This window comes from Mixophyes fleayi, chromosome 6, assembly GCF_038048845.1.
Source record: "Mixophyes fleayi isolate aMixFle1 chromosome 6, aMixFle1.hap1, whole genome shotgun sequence".
Classification (NCBI taxonomy): domain Eukaryota; kingdom Metazoa; phylum Chordata; class Amphibia; order Anura; family Limnodynastidae; genus Mixophyes; species Mixophyes fleayi.
Window position 1 is genome coordinate 141406323 of NC_134407.1, and position 19652 is coordinate 141425974.

Here is a 19652-nt window from a genome sequence, read left to right on the forward strand (position 1 = left end):
AAAACAGACCCAGTCTGACAAATTAAAAAAAACAAACAAAAAAACCCCCCACTCAAAACGAACTTTACCTTCAGAAAAGTGGTGGACGGGATGCTGAAATATTGCCTCACTCTGAGAATGGTTTGCACATTACATTGGTTGAGAAGAATGGGTTCACAAAGGTCTCTTTGAATGTGCACCTAAGCAAGCAGTATGTCAACCCTTAACTGGCTGATCATGCTGGTGACAGTTAAAAATTATGTCCATCAGACCATAGATGACCCCTGCAACAGTATGTGTAGGAACCATGCTGGAACTTTCACATCCAAATGTTCCTGCTTAGAATATCAACAGTGAACCTTTAAACACTGCCTGGTGCCCACTATTGTCCTACAACAATTCAAACTAAAATATTAGCTATATTTAAAAGTGTAAGTTTTCCTTTCCGAAAACCCTTAAGAATTTTTCTCCGGTCTCTACAACAACCCAATATCACCACAACAACCCAATATCACCACCACAACATCAGACATTGAAGACAATTTTATATTTGTCAGACACGTGACTTATGTCAGGTCTGTGCATTCACATGTACATACTACACAGTGGTGAAATTATTTTTCTTTCCTATTTATTTCACTTTTAAGTCCAACGCTTGTTACAAATCCTGCAAAATATACGTCTAGAGAGTGTTAGAAGTCCACCCGAAGCATTGAGAACCCAGGACTACAAGACAGAATGGCTCCAATTCACAGCAGAGAGTAGAACAGCGGGGAAGAGCTGTATAGAAAGCCAGGGGAGGGGGACATCATATTAACCGCTGCACGATGACGGCATTTAGAAGGTTAGCTTCTTTCAGAGTCTGATTCTCATCAGTCAACTCCTTGTTCGGAAAAGTAGTCATTAGCACAAAGCTGGTGGCAGCCATAGCGGGTCTGGCACTTGCAATATACAGACGGATATCACGGATCCTAGAGAGAATACAGAACAAAGTAACTAATTTAGTTCCACCACCCCAACATGCTTATGACCAAGGTGTAACAAAGCCTGAAACAAGTAAACACAATGAGTGATCTCTCTAATGACTCCACTTGTGCTTGGTAAAGTGCAAAAGGTAACGGAGGAATACTGGTTTATATTTTTCACTGGTACAATAATGCCGATCACCAATACCTATGTAAAATGGGACACTATACAGGAGGGGGGGAGAGAGAGAGAGAAAGAGAGGGGAAGAGAGACCTCATACAGCAAGTGTTTTTCGCATGTTTTCCCCAGTTGTATTCATCAAGCACCACTCTAATATTTATCTGTGAAGATTGCAATATAGGGACATTTGCCAAAAAGGCTGGTCTGTAAGAGTCTTAGTTATTTTCAAATATAGGACCAGGGTGTAAACTGCTTCTTTTCTGAAGGTACAAAGTTGTCACATTCCTTCAACATACAATTCATACCTGTGACTGTGATTGAACTTTTGAACAAGTCTCCCTCCATCTGCCAAACGGATCTGGATACTGGTGATTGGCTCGGAGTTACTGACAGTGACTGAAGAGCTGGCTCTGGCCTCGTTTTCTGCCTGCTGGGACAGAGAGGCAGGACCAAGGACACATGGAGCCGTGCTGACAACAGATAAGAAATAGATTGGATAAGAATAGGCCCAAGAGGTTCTTATATGATCTGTGGTACAGAAATAACCCTCCCATCTGCTTACCTGCCCAGTTTCTGCCCCTCTCCTGTGAAGGCTTTGAAGCTAGCTTTAGGTTTCACAAAATCCTCATCACGGTGGTCTTCCATATCTAGGTTCACCTGACCACCCTGGGCTAGTCTGCGCAGCTCAGCCGGAATCTCGCTGTATTTACATTGTAGAAAAAAAAAGAAAACAGAGTTGCAAGGAAAGCAAATTAAATGGACTATGAGACCCAACATGCAAGTCTACTGAAGAGAACACCGATAAACCCATGATATCCAGAACGGGGATAACACTTCCAGACAACTGATCATATCTCTAGAAAACTCAATCACCATCCTCATACCCTCTGCGTATGGCTTCCAAGAACTGTGCATTGCCAGGGTCTTGATAGCTGCGCAGTTCACTGTCATCTAAGCTGTAGCCATTCTTCCACAGCTTTAGCACCACGTGGACCTGCAGGGACCAGAGATTCAGTATGACAGTGAAGAAATACAAATAGCATAGCATTTATAATGCCAAGGAAAAAAAAAAATTAAAAAATGGACAACAGGCAGAATGGGGGCAACCTGTAGCGCTCAGAGGTGGTCGTAATGAGATCTTCCTGACCAGTGATTCCAGTAGAAGCCTAGCATTTATATACATACTAAACTCATTCTTTGTCCTTTAAGAATTCAAATGCTATATATGTTTGTGAAAAACAGACTTTATAACCTCTATGTATAGCCAGCAGAAAAAGAATATGATAAACGGTTTTGTTATTCATGACAAGGAAATGAAGGAGGAGCTATTATGTTCTAAGCAATTATGTACGTATTCTTTGTTCTCTGCCAACTGGTAAATAAACCTATTTTAAATCCAGTTCCAATCTCCTTATTATGGTAATTCTCCATCATTAGGAGAAGTTATGCTACAATTCCTCGTGATGTTGACGTCACACAGTAAGCAAAGTGTAATCACTTGGTCTAACTATATTTTCCTACGATTGCCTGATGATGTCTTAAGTAGCCACAAGTTAACCCACTGTTTAGCAGTGCGAACAAGTAGTGTATGCTTGTGGGACCACGGGCAACCTAGGAGGCTCTTTAAAAATATCATGTTATTCATGACCGGCTTTAGCAGTAAATCAATACAGATAACCACACTCCACTTGGCCTAAAGTTTATCTCTCCATAAATATCCCACTGCTAATCCATCAGCTAACACCAATGAATGTTAAACCAGAGCAATTCACAAAGCACAACCTCTCAGAAATATATACTTGACGAGTACCAGTGTGTGAGTGAATGGCAGTTTCTTTCATTCTGTTAGTGTTTCTTCTATGTGTTTGACTAGACAAATGTATTAACTGAAATGTATTCAGATACAGAAACCTCAGTAGTAGCAGCAGGTACTCACATCCTGGCCTTGGTGTTGTCTGCGAGCTCCAACCACATATGCAGATTCTTCCTCTGGGGCAGCCCCCAACCGGTATCCTCCTCCTGCAAAAGGCTGCAAAAAACACAAGTTAAAATAGGCCCGTCACCTGCACACAGTGGAGGTAGACATTTTGTGGACTGATCCAGTATTCAACTTATCAATTTGCAAGGAGAAACCATCAGTGAGGCACTGCTGACTAAAAGTTATGAAGCCTGACTGATATTTATGAGGTACTGGCTTGTAGTGAATTGATTGGCTGCATTCTCATGAATATTGATTCAGCCTGCAAAATGGCTGCACCCGCCACATGCAAGCGACGGGTCCACTTTAAAATCATTTTTCAATGCATAGCAACTATCATTTGACCTAGGCTATCCCAAATCTAATGTGCAGCCAGATAAGTATGTCCTGAACGCACCATAGATAACATTACGTACATCAAGTTAGTTATTTTAAGGTTTGGTACAAGGGGCATAAGACCCCTGTTCATCTAATACTTGGGGGAAGGAGTTAATCTAAGGGGGGGGGAAAAAATGATGAAAAAAAATAAAAAAAATTCTCCCAGAAACAATATCAACATTTCAAACAGTCTGGTCACATAGAGACATAAAATAACCTGGTCTTGAAGGGTTTCACTAAGGCACGATAACCCCCAATTTTCCACTTCTTTCTAACCACATAACCCCCAAATGTTTGCATTCATAATGCTCCTGCCTTCCATTTAGTTTCGCACTCCTAAGCATTCCCTTCCCTCACCGATGCTTTGCTACTTTCTCCTGGGCTCTTGGCTGCTTTTTCCACAGCAACGGCTCCATGTTCCTTGGCTCCTTTGAATAGCTCTTCCACCAGCTCATTAGGACTCCTTTTTTTTGGAGGACCAACGATCTGCTGCCCACTCCTCTCTGAGCCCCCAGCATAAAACCTGCAGAACCAAAACCACATGAGCAAAAGACTGTGCAGCATGTACATGGGATCAATCATCAACAGATGAAAAGTATTGTAACAGATTTTGGCAACATGTACAGGTATGGGATCTAGATAATGACATCTTGAAGAACTCCGCCTTGAAGATGGCGCAGAACGCCGAAACTGGTTAGCAGGACAGTGGAATAAGGAGAAATAGAAACTGGAGGTGACGAAGTCTAACAACCAACAACAGACTGATGAATTCAATTCTGAATAATAATCCATATAACAGACAGTGGCATTCAATGTGCAAATTACATTTTTATCATTATGGTCAATAGATTAAGGAGGAACTGTTCCTGAACAAAAATGCATGGTGCTTCCATCAGCGCATGAATTGTACTCATTACAATGCAAGTGCAAATTAATTTAAGCATTTGAGATGCTGAATTAGGCCTTTTGAAATATTTATAAAAATGGATTAACAATAAAAGACTTGTCATATTACAATTATGGATCTCTGCCATTTTTCTACATAGCATTTCCTCAAGATCTCTTGGTTATAAGTTTTTAATGAAATCTGGGTACCCTTCCATTATCTGTTTGTATAGGTAAATCCCTGCTCCAAGGATCTATTGTCTGGAATACTGGGGACTCCCTCCATAAATTGCTCAGCAGAGCTCTTCACAATGATTGCACTTCTGATCAGATCTGTGTGCATTGCAAAATAACCGAACAGGGGCGGAGCCAACTGCAACACTGTATGGTATCATGACTCCGCGGCATTTAAACTATTGAAGTATCTTAAACAAGGATGTTACCTAGCCAGACTCCCATATAAAGTGAGTCAGCAGGGAAGAAATCTAAAGCTGCAGTTATGGTGGAACAATTCTTCCAGCCTTGCACCATGTGCTTACAGAGGCTGGAAGATGGCAAAGAAGCAGTGAGCACTCTGTCCCTCCCATCTTCTAATTTAGCACCCACTGTGTATACCCCACAAGTGGTCCGTGATGAGCTACCAACATTATGTGCTATACAGAGCCCAAAGCAATGTTTAAGGAAACCATGCACACTGACCCTAGTCTAAATCTCTCACATTTTAGCCCTCTTGGAGTGGTCTAAGCCCCTCTTGAGTAGCTTGCTTTCCAAGGCCTTCATTAGACAATAGTAAGTACTTTATAAATTATTAATAATGATATTCCCCCACAAGAAGCACAGGTTTTCCAGTATTACCATCCTATATATACTACTTGATGCTGAACATATGATTTGTATCTCAACCCATACTTTAGTACATATATACGTCTTACACAACACATTCTATTAATGCTCAAGAGCATAAATTACCAAATAAGAGACGCTTAGCATTCAAATCCTGCTAGAAGCAGCGAGCAGGTATTGTAGAGCTCCTAGAGGGTCACTTCACAGATATGATGGCGTTGTTATATTGTTTGAGCCAAAAACTACTTTCACCAAGTAGATAAAAAGGTTAATAATGAAGAAAATGCTGAACCTCTACACCGTAGTCAGGCCAGATTAAATTCAGCCACAAACATAACTCTCAACACTGCGATTCAGAAAAGCTCAGATAATTCAGGGACTTTAAAAACATAATCCCTGAGCAAAAATCACTCCTTCGCTCCACAGTGCCTGGCTTCTTCGACAATAATATGGGTACAAGAGGCATAGCTATCAAAATGACTTCCGGGTTATAAAACAAACAAACAAAAAAAAACAACCCCCCCCCCTCCAAAACATCAAGCAATACCTCTTAAGCGACAAAGTAAAACAATGCAGCAGCAACAAAAGATTAACCCAGCTGGGAAGAGTTCCAAGTAACTGAGTAGAATAAGTGAGGGATGGCAATCTGACAGCTGCCCAGATGTAAATGTCCTTCAATTAAACTTGCACATTGTAGAGAGGAACAAGGAATAAGAGAAAGAAGGGATTGGAAGCACTCCTATCCACATGGAAAGGAAATTCAATAATCACCATTTTTAGGGTAACCAATATAACATTCAGGTTCCCTAGGCACCCATTATATCGACCTATAGAACTTTTTCTCTCTCTCTCTCTCTCTCTCTTTTTTGAGAAGTATATGTGTATATCCCCTCTATGTCTTGCTTATACTTATATTCTGCTCCTTCTATTTTTAACCTTGAACCTTACATGTTCATCGAATAATTATAATATCCAACTTTATAAATCAAACATGGTATTATATCTAATCTGGTCAGTAAAATGCTGATGGGGCTCGTTTATCAGTTTACATCTTTTTAATGTGATTTGCATATACTGATATTGTAATACTCATCTCCATTCTTTACATATTATTTAATATTTATATATTTTTCAACTATTGTATGTGCATTTTCAGGTACGAGACTAAACTTTATTTATTAGGATACCTGAATTCATATGAATCTATTTGCTTTCTGAGAACCAGTTATATATTATATATATTATATTTTCAATATCTATCTTAATAGTGGATTATCATACACATATATCATGAATCTAATTTCATGATAAATATTTGATATAGTGTGTCTATTATATATTAATATTCCCAAGATCCATACTTACCTTTATCTTTTACATACTATAATGCTAACACACTATATTTATTGTCTATGGTGACCATATTTTTGTTCATTGATATCCATAATTCCTTCTTTATTAAATTATTTTTCAAATTCATTAGTTTATCATTTTTTAGCCCTTAAGAACTTTGGGATTTTTCCCAATATTTGGCTAATATACAATTAATAATTCTCATCAATACAAATATAGAGTTCTATTACTCCCTACATTTCTAATAAACTCTCCCATGATCTAATATCATATATTAACTTACCAATCCTATTTGTAGTTTAGCGATAGTAATATAGTTGTTTTAATATAAGTCTTTGTCTAATTTAGACTGGATAATGTGAAACGCTGTATAGATATAATAGGATCATTCCATATTGATACAATCATTGGCTATTTTATATGTCAGTCATCTTCTAGACATCTGATTGGATGTCCTCGTGATAAAAGACCTGTCTTTTGCTACAATCGGCTCCTCTTGATAAAGCTTGTTCTAAAAGTGAAACGTACGTTGAGGTTATGGGTAACTGACGTCAACAGTGACGTCATACCCGGAAGTGGAGCCAGCGAGCGGTGGTGCCGCTAGCGCTCTGAGATTTTTCTGACTGTGTGCTTGTTGCTCGGTATTTATTAGGCGCCTGATATATACTTAACTAGGGAATTCAGGGCATATGTAATACTAGTCCATACATTCACATTGATGGTATTATATCAATGGTGTTATTAATAAGGGACCTTTGATATAACTCTATGGCATATACAGACTTGTGATATATATTTTTTCACTTGTGATTTTGCCAATCACTACTATTCATTATTTAACATGGGGTTGTCAATGTAGGATATCCCTGGCAGGAGCGCTTTATATATACTTTAATCAGGCATTCTTAGGTGTCTGCCACGGTCATCTGGGGCGCTTATATCAGGTTATTATATATGTTTCCACTCTGTCCTACTATCAGATATGGACACCTAGAGACATATAATTTCATATTACCTGGCTCCACTATCCCTAATTTTAACACACATTGCTCTATCTTTTTTTCACCATATTCTATCTGTTTTTTAAATATTTCACTTTTTTACCAATGAGGTTGTATACCATCATCTAGATGGATATGTTTTTCATTTATTAATAAAGGCTTCTTGCCCTGAACTATTTAATGGTGATTATTGAATTTCCTTTCCATGTGGATAGGAGTGCTTCCAATCCCTTCTTTCTCTTATTCCTTGTTATGCTCTATTATGGTAGGGAGCACCCCCTCATATATGTAGACTGTGATTTCTGTATATTCTGAGGTATATCCTAGCTCTGTGCAGGACATTATATAATTCTTTGAGCTTCCAATTATTACTGAGGTTCCTTCTCAGCTTCTTATGTCCAGCACGAGCATCATTCTATATATTTTCTTCTAAACATATCCCTGAACAACTACAACTGGGGACAATCAGTTTGCCAATTTTTGTATCTCTAATCCAAATAATGGCGAGTTTTAATCTCCAAGCAGATCTTAATAGTAGATGTGACAAATGGAATGATAATATTGATCTGATATTTCCTGATAAGGGTACTGAATATACAAGTCACAATGTGAATACTTGGAATGATGACTTAGATATTTTAAAAAATTTATTATTCAAACAAAGTAGGACATGGTGGAATCTAACCACCACACAGAATTATTTAAAACATTCACTAACACCACGAGGACTTAGACCAAAAGTATACCCTGCTTATCAGTTGGCGACTTTAGAGCTTAAGACCGAATGGGAGAGTATCCTATTAAAATGTTCTAGAGATCTGATGCAGGTAACTCTTAAACATGATACACTCACCTTAGACATGTACTCAAAAGAGATAGAACTAATTAGTTCAAAACTTAAGAACTTTGAGAATGATAGTAATTTTCAAATGATCTATACTAAATACAAAGGTGATCTTGAACAATTTGAAAAAATTTTGATAGACAAAAAGAAGAGTAAATTTGCCCGAGATCGCAAGGATTATGCAGAAGGTACCATCTTTAAATGGAATAAAAAAACTTATAATCGAAGTAAAAAAGACCATACTGACAGTTATGATTCATCAGAATTGGATATATCGGACAATGAAACTAATAACAGTAGATCCGATAATAGAGATAGAGAACCCTTCCCCAATAGAGGTCGTTTTTTAGAGAATCCTCACAGAATGGAAAAGGAGGGAGGATCAGGCGTAAGGCAATCAGGCGAGGCAGGAAGAAACCTAAGGGACAGAAGTCGTTGGGGTTGGAAGGAAAATCGCAAATTCAATCAGAGACAATGGAGGGGCAAATGAGTGACCAATCCCTTCAGATTATCAATCTATCAAATAAGGTCCTAATGGAATCACATTTAAGTCTTTTGCGACGAGGTCTTTCCTTTTCCCCAGCGTCTATCTTTGATCGTTTCTGTTGGGAAAAAGATTTACATCTTTTTACCCGGAAATTGAAGCTGTCTCTGTACTATAATAAAAATAAATTAGATTCAACTTATCATAGTGACAATGAGACAGAACTTATTCCTTGTCTTGACAGCAGAGAGGATATGGAAGGAATTCAAATTTTAGAACAACTTATGGATGAACAGAATTTAGAAGTACATATTCCTACCACTATTGAAAGACCAATTTGTAAGAAAAAATCTACCTTTTTCCCTAAAGATATTGTCTGCCCAGAAATATCAGTTTTTGAAAAACTTGTATCACAAGATCTTGATAAATTAAAGACTAGTGGTCCACATTTTATCAACAAAAATATAACCAAAGAAGAATACTTATGTTTGAAAGAAATGGAACTTTGGAGTGATGTGGTTATAAAACCATCGGATAAAGGTGGCAATGTTGTCATTTGGCCAGTCGATATGTACAAACGTGAGATGTATCGCCAACTAAATGACACTAATTGTTATCGCCGCCTTTTTTCCAACCCCTTGGATGATTTCCACAAAATATATAACACCATCATTAAGAATGCGTTGGAGTCACATATTATCAACAAATGTGAATATGAATTCTTACAGGTCAATAATCCTAAAACTGCTACCATATATCTCCTGCCCAAAATTCACAAAAATAAAAAGGTACCACCAGGCAGACCCATTGTATCTGGGATGGGCAGTTTAACGGAACAAGCCAGTATTTTTTTGGATACACATTTAAGAAAATATGTTAACTGCCTACCCTCATACGTAAGGGATACTACTGATGTTTTAAAGTTGTTGGATGGTATTTCAATTGACTCTGATACCTGGTTGATAGCATGTGATGTAGAAGGTCTCTATACTAGCATTGGCCATGATACAGGTATACAGGCGGTGAGATATTTTCTACAGGACAATCAAGATTTATTATTCAGCAATTTTTTACTTGACCTGTTAAGATTCATTCTAACTAAAAATTTCTTTGTTTTTGAGGATCGCTTCTATCTACAAACGCGGGGAACCGCAATGGGCGCGGCATGCGCACCAACGTTTGCTAATCTCTATCTAGGACAATGGGAAAAAGAGACTGTCTTTAATGACAATCTTAAAAGATTTTCTGATCACATCATCATGTGGGTCCGTTATATAGACGACATTTTCATTCTGTGGAACGGTAACAACTTAGATTTCGAGGAATTCATCACAACACTTAATACTAATGACAATAATCTAAAATTAACCTATGAGATGAGTTTGGAAAGAATTAATTTCCTTGACATCACAATTAAAAAAGGACTGGGAGGTAGGATAGAAACGGATTTGTACAGAAAGCAAACTGCTACAAACAGTATATTGCATAACACGAGCTCTCACTATCCACCAGTTGTGAAAAACATACCCAAAGGTGAATTCTTGCGTATTAGACGCAATTGTACTGATATGCACGATTTTGTAATAAGATCAGATGAACTTCGAAAGAGACTATCTGAGAGAGGTTATAGTAAACGAATTATAAAAAGAGCTTTTTATGAAGCAAAAATTAAAGATCGGGACCATCTTTTATATCCGAAACTATCAAAACCTCAGTCCAACAAGATTCGATTTATTGGCAATTTTTGTCAAGAATGGAGAGATATTCGTCAGATAATACAGAAACATTGGTCAATTTTATTGAATAATGATATTCTTAAATCAGTCTTGGACGACAATGTTAATCTAACCTGGCGTAGATCTAAGAACTTAAGAGATAAGCTAGTTGATAGTCACTTCAGTAACATCAAGAAGACATCTTCTATTACCCAAGGATTTTTCAAATGTGGTAATTGTAAAGGTTGTGACTATATGATTAAAACTAGGGATTTTAAGGACAAATTTGGAGATAATCATAAAATAGATAAATTTCTTAATTGCAATTCTAAGGGTGTCATCTATGCCCTTAAATGTCCGTGCAATAAATACTACATTGGCATGACTAGCAGAATTATGAAAACACGCATTCTCGAACACGTAGGAACTATAAGGAATGCCAAATCTGACAGAGATAAATTTAAACAACTTACCTCAGTAGCCAGGCATTTCCTGAAGGAACATGGTGGCAATGCTTATGGATTACAAGCCTTTGCAATAGAACAGATACATTTGGGCATAAGGGGAGGGGATATGAACAGACAACTACTTCAGAGAGAAAGCAGATGGATTTTCCTTTTTGACTCCCTTATACCTCACGGTTTGAATGAATATACCAATTATGCTTGCTTTTTAGGGTAACCAATATAACATTCAGGTTCCCTAGGCACCCATTATATCGACCTATAGAACTTTTTCTCTCTCTCTCTCTCTCTCTCTTTTTTGAGAAGTATATGTGTATATCCCCTCTATGTCTTGCTTATACTTATATTCTGCTCCTTCTATTTTTAACCTTGAACCTTACATGTTCATCGAATAATTATAATATCCAACTTTATAAATCAAACATGGTATTATATCTAATCTGGTCAGTAAAATGCTGATGGGGCTCGTTTATCAGTTTACATCTTTTTAATGTGATTTGCATATACTGATATTGTAATACTCATCTCCATTCTTTACATATTATTTAATATTTATATATTTTTCAACTATTGTATGTGCATTTTCAGGTACGAGACTAAACTTTATTTATTAGGATACCTGAATTCATATGAATCTATTTGCTTTCTGAGAACCAGTTATATATTATATATATTATATTTTCAATATCTATCTTAATAGTGGATTATCATACACATATATCATGAATCTAATTTCATGATAAATATTTGATATAGTGTGTCTATTATATATTAATATTCCCAAGATCCATACTTACCTTTATCTTTTACATACTATAATGCTAACACACTATATTTATTGTCTATGGTGACCATATTTTTGTTCATTGATATCCATAATTCCTTCTTTATTAAATTATTTTTCAAATTCATTAGTTTATCATTTTTTAGCCCTTAAGAACTTTGGGATTTTTCCCAATATTTGGCTAATATACAATTAATAATTCTCATCAATACAAATATAGAGTTCTATTACTCCCTACATTTCTAATAAACTCTCCCATGATCTAATATCATATATTAACTTACCAATCCTATTTGTAGTTTAGCGATAGTAATATAGTTGTTTTAATATAAGTCTTTGTCTAATTTAGACTGGATAATGTGAAACGCTGTATAGATATAATAGGATCATTCCATATTGATACAATCATTGGCTATTTTATATGTCAGTCATCTTCTAGACATCTGATTGGATGTCCTCGTGATAAAAGACCTGTCTTTTGCTACAATCGGCTCCTCTTGATAAAGCTTGTTCTAAAAGTGAAACGTACGTTGAGGTTATGGGTAACTGACGTCAACAGTGACGTCATACCCGGAAGTGGAGCCAGCGAGCGGTGGTGCCGCTAGCGCTCTGAGATTTTTCTGACTGTGTGCTTGTTGCTCGGTATTTATTAGGCGCCTGATATATACTTAACTAGGGAATTCAGGGCATATGTAATACTAGTCCATACATTCACATTGATGGTATTATATCAATGGTGTTATTAATAAGGGACCTTTGATATAACTCTATGGCATATACAGACTTGTGATATATATTTTTTCACTTGTGATTTTGCCAATCACTACTATTCATTATTTAACATGGGGTTGTCAATGTAGGATATCCCTGGCAGGAGCGCTTTATATATACTTTAATCAGGCATTCTTAGGTGTCTGCCACGGTCATCTGGGGCGCTTATATCAGGTTATTATATATGTTTCCACTCTGTCCTACTATCAGATATGGACACCTAGAGACATATAATTTCATATTACCTGGCTCCACTATCCCTAATTTTAACACACATTGCTCTATCTTTTTTTCACCATATTCTATCTGTTTTTTAAATATTTCACTTTTTTACCAATGAGGTTGTATACCATCATCTAGATGGATATGTTTTTCATTTATTAATAAAGGCTTCTTGCCCTGAACTATTTAATGGTGATTATTGAATTTCCTTTCCATGTGGATAGGAGTGCTTCCAATCCCTTCTTTCTCTTATTCCTTGTTATGCTCTATTATGGTAGGGAGCACCCCCTCATATATGTAGACTGTGATTTCTGTATATTCTGAGGTATATCCTAGCTCTGTGCAGGACATTATATAATTCTTTGGACATTGTAGAGAGGAGCAAGGAGGCATAAAGTATGTATAAGACAGACAATCAACAAGCCGGTTCCTGCATCCAATCAATCCATGACTCTAGGGGGCGTTGGCGAGACTAACCACACAAATAAAGCCAACTTTTTGCCATTTCCTTTCCTTGTGAAACCTGCGAGAGGACCACCGCAGTGGTATCAGTAAGTTTCAAGAAGCTTTTCAATTGTTACGTATATCTCCATCCATATTATGCTCAGTCAGTGGCCCTTGTTCATGAGCTGAAGTCATACCAGCTTTTAAATCTTTACCCCCTGTGAAGCCTCATTATCGGTTGGCACCTCCAACACCTTCACAAGCCCATGCCAAAGATCACAGACCAGCTGGGCTCTATAATCATCATTTATATAGCGCCACTAATTCAGCAGCGCTGTACAGAGAACTCGTATTTTTCTTATGCTTCTGCATAGGAGACTTTATTGTCTATTAAACAGTGTAGCAGTAAATTCACTGCTGAGCTCATCATTTATCAACGACGTAGCCATAACATTTATAGTAAAATAAAAAGTATCTTCCCTTCATCATCATCAGCTATTTATATAGCGTCACTAATTCCGCAGCGCTGTACAGAGAACTCACTCACATTAGTCCCTGCCCCATTGGAGCTTACAGTCTAAATTCCCTAATATAGACAGACAGAGACTAGGGTCAATTTTGATAGCAGCCAATTAACCTACCAGTATGTTTTTGGAGTGTGGGAGGAAACCGGAGTACCCTGAGGAAACCCACACAAACACGGGGAGAACATACAAACTCCACACAGATAAGGCCATGGTTCAGAATTTAACTCATGACCCCAGTGTTGTGAGGCAAAAGTGCTAACCACTGAGCCACCATAATGACTGCCTGTCCATCTCCTCTTTTCCTTTGGGAATTTTGGAGGCTCAGATTGTGACCATTTTACTTACGCCAAAATTCTAGGGTCATTGAATTACTTCACATGGGTTTAAAGATATATGCTAACTTGACTGGTGATAGAATCACCCCCCTCCTCCCTTCCCTTATAGAAAATAACCAAACTATTTAAAAAGGCAGACACCAGGAGACTTAGGTCTTCCCAAAAACCTATGCTTGTTCCGACATGACAATTTCACTATTGTCAATTATAGTTTAAGGCCAGGGATGCCACTGTAACGGGGAAAAATACTGTTCTGTTTCCTCCCAGAATGCTTCCATTGGATGCTTGATTTGATCCTGAAGGAGTGAGTGGAGGCTGGTATTTGCAACCAGTGATCTATATTCCGGCTCTATTATGAAACATTTCTCAGAGCAGAGGATATACTTTCAACTACGTAATAAAGATTTCTATAAATTCTTCCAAACCGGACAATAAATAGCAACTGCTATTCACCCTAGCCAGCTTACACCCACCTTATCTTTTCCACTCATTGATGCATTCATTTTCAAACCTCCTCGTAAAGGTTCAATCTTGAGATGGTACATGTTTCTGAACAGTCTCTCTGAAATCAAGCATTCTTGTATAACCCACTACGAAGAAGAATTGGGCATCTCCATGTAGATGGAGGAATGATGTTAGCTAATTGCTCCAACCATGTGGAGACCAAGACAAAACACTATAGAAGAGCGTACCTTGATCCACTTAAAATTACACAGGATGTTTCCTACCCTCCTTCCCTTTTGTTGGAGAAACTGTATAAATAAAGTTGGGTTACCTTTTATTTTTGGTACTGCCCAAAGATCACCCCACTTTGTTCTACAACATTCCAATTGATGTCAAAGTTAACAGGGACCCTTATTCCACAGGACTCCTCTCTAGCACTACTCCACAGATCCCATTCAGTGGGAAGGAGCTGAAATGGGTATGTGATTAATTACGAAAACCCCCCAATTTTCCTGAAAAAAATAAATCTGGGGTTGATTCTGCTATAAAATGGAGACACTGCTTCTCCCTCTCCACAGGCTCTTCTTATAGGGCCTTTAGGTGAAATATCCAGGTGGCCCAACAGAGGGTTTAAGCACTGTACACCTAAAATGTAGCTGTTATTACCAATATTATTAGTTTATATTCAATAATGTGGACTCTTCTTACAGCTCTTTGCACTTGATATGTTCATGTTTTATTTTTTTCACTGTGAATCTGCCCCTATCCCTTCCCTTATTTGCTCTTCTGAACCCCCAACATTGATATTTCAAATGAATAAATATTATAGCAACAAATAAACAGTTCCTGACAGCTTACAGTCTATTTTTAAAACAGATAAACTGAGATAAGGGGACATTGTGTAATCTGTAAACTATTATTCTGGGTTGGGTGGTCACCAATATTCATGACGAAATGCAAAAAAAACATTTCTTCCCCAGATTTTGATAAAATGACCTCTCCTTTAACAAGCTGTTTGGTTAATGACAGGTGTTCTTTAGAAACAGAGAGATAAAACCAACAGCCATCATAGCATATTAAAAAATACCATTCCTTTATTTGTTCAAAAAATTTTTTTTTACAAGCACCTGCACCAAATATGTACATAGGGAGTGCCATTATGCAACGGTATCAGTGCCCTCAAGATATATCAGTAATAATTAGTAACCTTTATCAGACCGCAGAATAGTGCATTGGATTATTAATAAAGCAGTAATGCAACCACAAAAGGTCACTTCTCTAAACAACCCTGCACAAAGACTCATTACAGCTCTAAATAAAGCTCTGAGGGTCTGAAATCGTGTAGGACTTTTAAAATGTAACATTAATAAACAGTTTTTCTTACATAATGAGCTATTCTATTTTTTTTGAGACGTACATAAAATTAAAATTGTATCTAAACCCTTGCCCTAATTGACTGGACCACAGGTCTCTTACCCAAGACCTCTGTCATATGCCTGGTACCCGGTTTAGTAAGCGGGGCTAAATGTGTGTTAGTGTATCGGGTAAGCTGGAGTCATCGTAGATCTGACATACCTAAATGGGTTAACAATCTGTCCCTCCCCATTAGATTGTTAGTTCTCACAAGCAAGGCACGCTGCTCTCAACCTATCTTCTTGTCTGCTACAACTTTGTCCACCTGTGAATCATATCAACCATCTTACAAGTTTTGTACGAATCTTGCCAAGACTACTCATCTATTAATTCTTGTGTACAGTATTATGGTTAATTTCTTGCAATACTGCGCTTACGCTTCTTGAACGTTCTATATTTTGCCTTGGCTTATTTGACATTTTGCCTATACTTTATGTACTATGATCTATTCCCCCACTGTATAGCACTGCAGAGTTTTGTGGTATGGTACCATAATAATAATGATAATAAAAAAATATGCATCCATCCCATTCTCTAGTCTTCAACATACAACCCTTCTTCTAGTACTCTGTATTTCATATCATCCTCTTCTATCTTCCATAGCTAATTACAATGAAAAACAAAAAGTTAAATCTGACCTTTGTCCTTCTTCCTCCTCTTCCTCTTCTTCCTGTGCATGCACCAAGTCTCTGAAAGATGTCACTCTGTGATCACTGAGAAAAACAGGAAGGTAAAGTCAGAAAGATCAGTCAACTTTGGTGATGCACACTATACCACTGTTTATTTATCTGGGAGCCCCAAAAAGATATGTTATTTATTCCTAATCGGTCATTAAAGAGGACCAGTCAGCAGCTAATATTTATTTTAACCCTTAACCCAGTGATAAAAGAGTAAATAATGCAAAGAAAGGCAAATAAACAAAAAGAACGCCAATATGCTTGTATTCCCTGCTTTCTACCAAGTACTGAATGGATCCTCTGTGATGCCACAGCCTGTCACTTCCCATAAACAAAAAAATTATTTACTTGGGAGAGTGATACTAGCACCTTTTACAGATTTACATGGGCATATGCAAGAGTTTGTCCATGGAGGCAGAGCGGATAGGTCCGAGCAGGTAAATAATTATTACTATACATTAGCTGCTCAGCTGGTATGTAACCAATATGGAGATGCTCACTGCTGGGACATAAGGGATTGTGGGAAAACAGCTTCCACTATTATTACAACCACACTAGGGGCTAGATTTACTAAACGGCAGGTTTGAAAATGTGGAGATGTTGCCTATGGCAACCAATCAGATTCTAGCTGTTATTTGTTTAGTACATTCTACAAAATGACAGCTAGAATCTGATTGGTTGCTATAGGCAACATCTCCACTTTTTCAAACCCGCAGTTTAGTAACTCTAGCTCTAAGTCATTAGAGCAGACATGATTAAAATAAATAAATAACTTTCCTCAAGCTGACAGGTCCTCTTTAAACAACTATCAATTTTGCAAGAAGTAACAATAGGGCATTAACTGGCATGAATGATAATAAACCCCGTTTCTGGCAGTAAATCAGCCCAAGATATGGCAAAGAATTTCACATGTGGAGATCATCACAAACCTCAAGTAAGCAGAATGACAAAATCCATTTAAAAAGAAGGTCCTATGCAAAATCCGACACTACGCAAGGTGTTCCTGTCCAACTCTTACCTGGGCCCAGAGCCACGAGAAGTAGATCCCGAAGGAGGCTGCGGTAGTGTCACTATGTCTTCATCATCGCCTCCATCCTCGTAGTAACTTGCCAGAGCTAACTAAACAAAGAATACAGTAAACGTGAAGGGCTTCTTTTAAGAAGATTAAGTTTATTCTGTTGTAATATGTGGAAGGACCTGGGTAAGAATTATACTTGGCACTCAGGCACAGGGGTTAGTTACGTGCTTTCAACTGCCATCCCTTAGTACAACAATCACATTGCTAATCACTAGATTGCACTGTAACCTTATCACTGTGCAAAGTGCATTTTACATGGGGGCTTTTCATCAATTGCTAGTCAAACTGAGGGAGGTACAATCCATGCTACTGCATAGCAACCTGACAGTTCTAGTAATGAGAAGAAACCAGGCACACAGAGCAAAAAATGCATGGGGACTTAGAAGTGTGCAAGTACAATTACAATGGCCCCACCATAATACGCACATTAAAATGCAATACCCAACATAATCTACAATTACACCAAGCGTCAAAAAACAGAAATACAAACACTTCTGCTGATGTAACATATGCAGGCTCTAAGACTTTAAGTCTAGCAGTAACAGGGAATATAGAATTTACAAGTGACTATGGGTGTGGTGTTTGTGTGACAGGTGGCAAACAGCCAGGAAAAGACAGCAGGTAGGTGTAAAAAAAGACAGGGAAATGCTTTTTGATGTGGGAGACTGTGTTTGGGATCTGAAAGGTTAGAGAGCTATATTCTGGGGGTGGGTTGTTTTGCATTTCAGACATGTAAAAGGTTCTTGGTTTTGTTTGATCTCAATTTCCTCAAATCATCAGTGACTTTTGGGTGGGATATTCAGCATGATGCAGGGCACTTGGTCTGGCAGCAGGTTGGTCCTAAGATCTAGGTTTGGTATCTTGTTGGACAGCACTGTGTTTAGGACTTGGATGAGGTACAAGTTAGTGGTAAGTGAAGGGAGGGTTCAGCAGAAATGAGTAATAGTAAGTGTGATGAATGAGGAGGAGTGTGTTCACATTAGTCCTGTGAGGAGTTAAACAACTAGACGCACGGTTAGACAGCCTATGGTATATCAGCTGTTGTAGAGCTGTCCGAACATGCTGGGACTTATAGTTCCACAATAGCAACTGTTCCACGGGTTACCTAGCTCTGCTACATAGTATAAGGTAAATGACAGGCTGGCTCTAAAATACCGGGATGAATGAAGGAATGTGGAAATACCCCAGTGTCATGTGGAGGCTAAGGGAGGGGCTGTGGATGTATCACGGGTGGGACAGCCGGGATGACTGTGCATTCTCCTTCCCGGGCAGACCGCGCTGACCAGCCCCCGGTGTCCCCGGCCTCACCGCATCTGGCCCCCTGTACCTGAAGGTCCCAGCCCGCGGATTCCAGAAAGAAAGAAGCACGCTCCTCCTCCGCGCCGGTCACCAACACAAACTCACGCACCGCTTCCTCTTGCCTCGCTGCCATCTTTGTGTGTAGCGAGATTACCTTCCCCCGGAAACAGGGACACTGCACACAACGTTCCCAGGGCAACTGGCTCTTTGTCACAGTCCAACAGGTACAGCGGAAATTCGGCATTTACATCCCGCAGCTCGGGTACCTGCTTATGCTAACATATCTATATTTTAATAATAACCTGAGGCTGTTCTGTATGGACCTGCCAACCTTACTCCTTTTCAAGGTGTTATAAAAGTCTGCTTCTGTATATATTTAATTGTGCATACAGTATCCTGGTCTGAATTAGAATAAAGAATGTCAAAAGTAAAAATGGACTTGTCATCTAATGCAGCAGATATTCGTGTTTTCTGGCCCCTCCTTGGGCTAAGCCCCCGCGCAATGGTGAGTGTGTGTTGAAAGCCACAGTGATCCAACCAGGTACCGCTTTCACTGCACACTCACCACTGACAACATTTTGAATCTCG

The 19652-nt window shown here is 38.3% G+C and overlaps 1 protein-coding gene across 1 annotated transcript; it reads right to left on the reverse strand.

The window, feature by feature from the left end:
- Positions 1-507: 507 nt before the first annotated feature.
- NSFL1C (NSFL1 cofactor) lies at positions 508-19239 on the reverse strand. The gene is made up of 9 exons (XM_075176598.1): positions 19093-19239; positions 17706-17806; positions 16649-16723; positions 3839-4004; positions 3062-3154; positions 2010-2119; positions 1688-1825; positions 1431-1595; positions 508-950 (listed from the first exon to the last, which is right to left on the reverse strand). The coding sequence occupies exons 1-9, from the start codon at positions 19195-19197 to the stop codon at positions 788-790; spliced, it is 1116 nt and encodes a 371-aa protein (XP_075032699.1). The 5' UTR covers positions 19198-19239; the 3' UTR covers positions 508-787.
- Between the last annotated feature and the right edge of the window lie 413 nt (positions 19240-19652).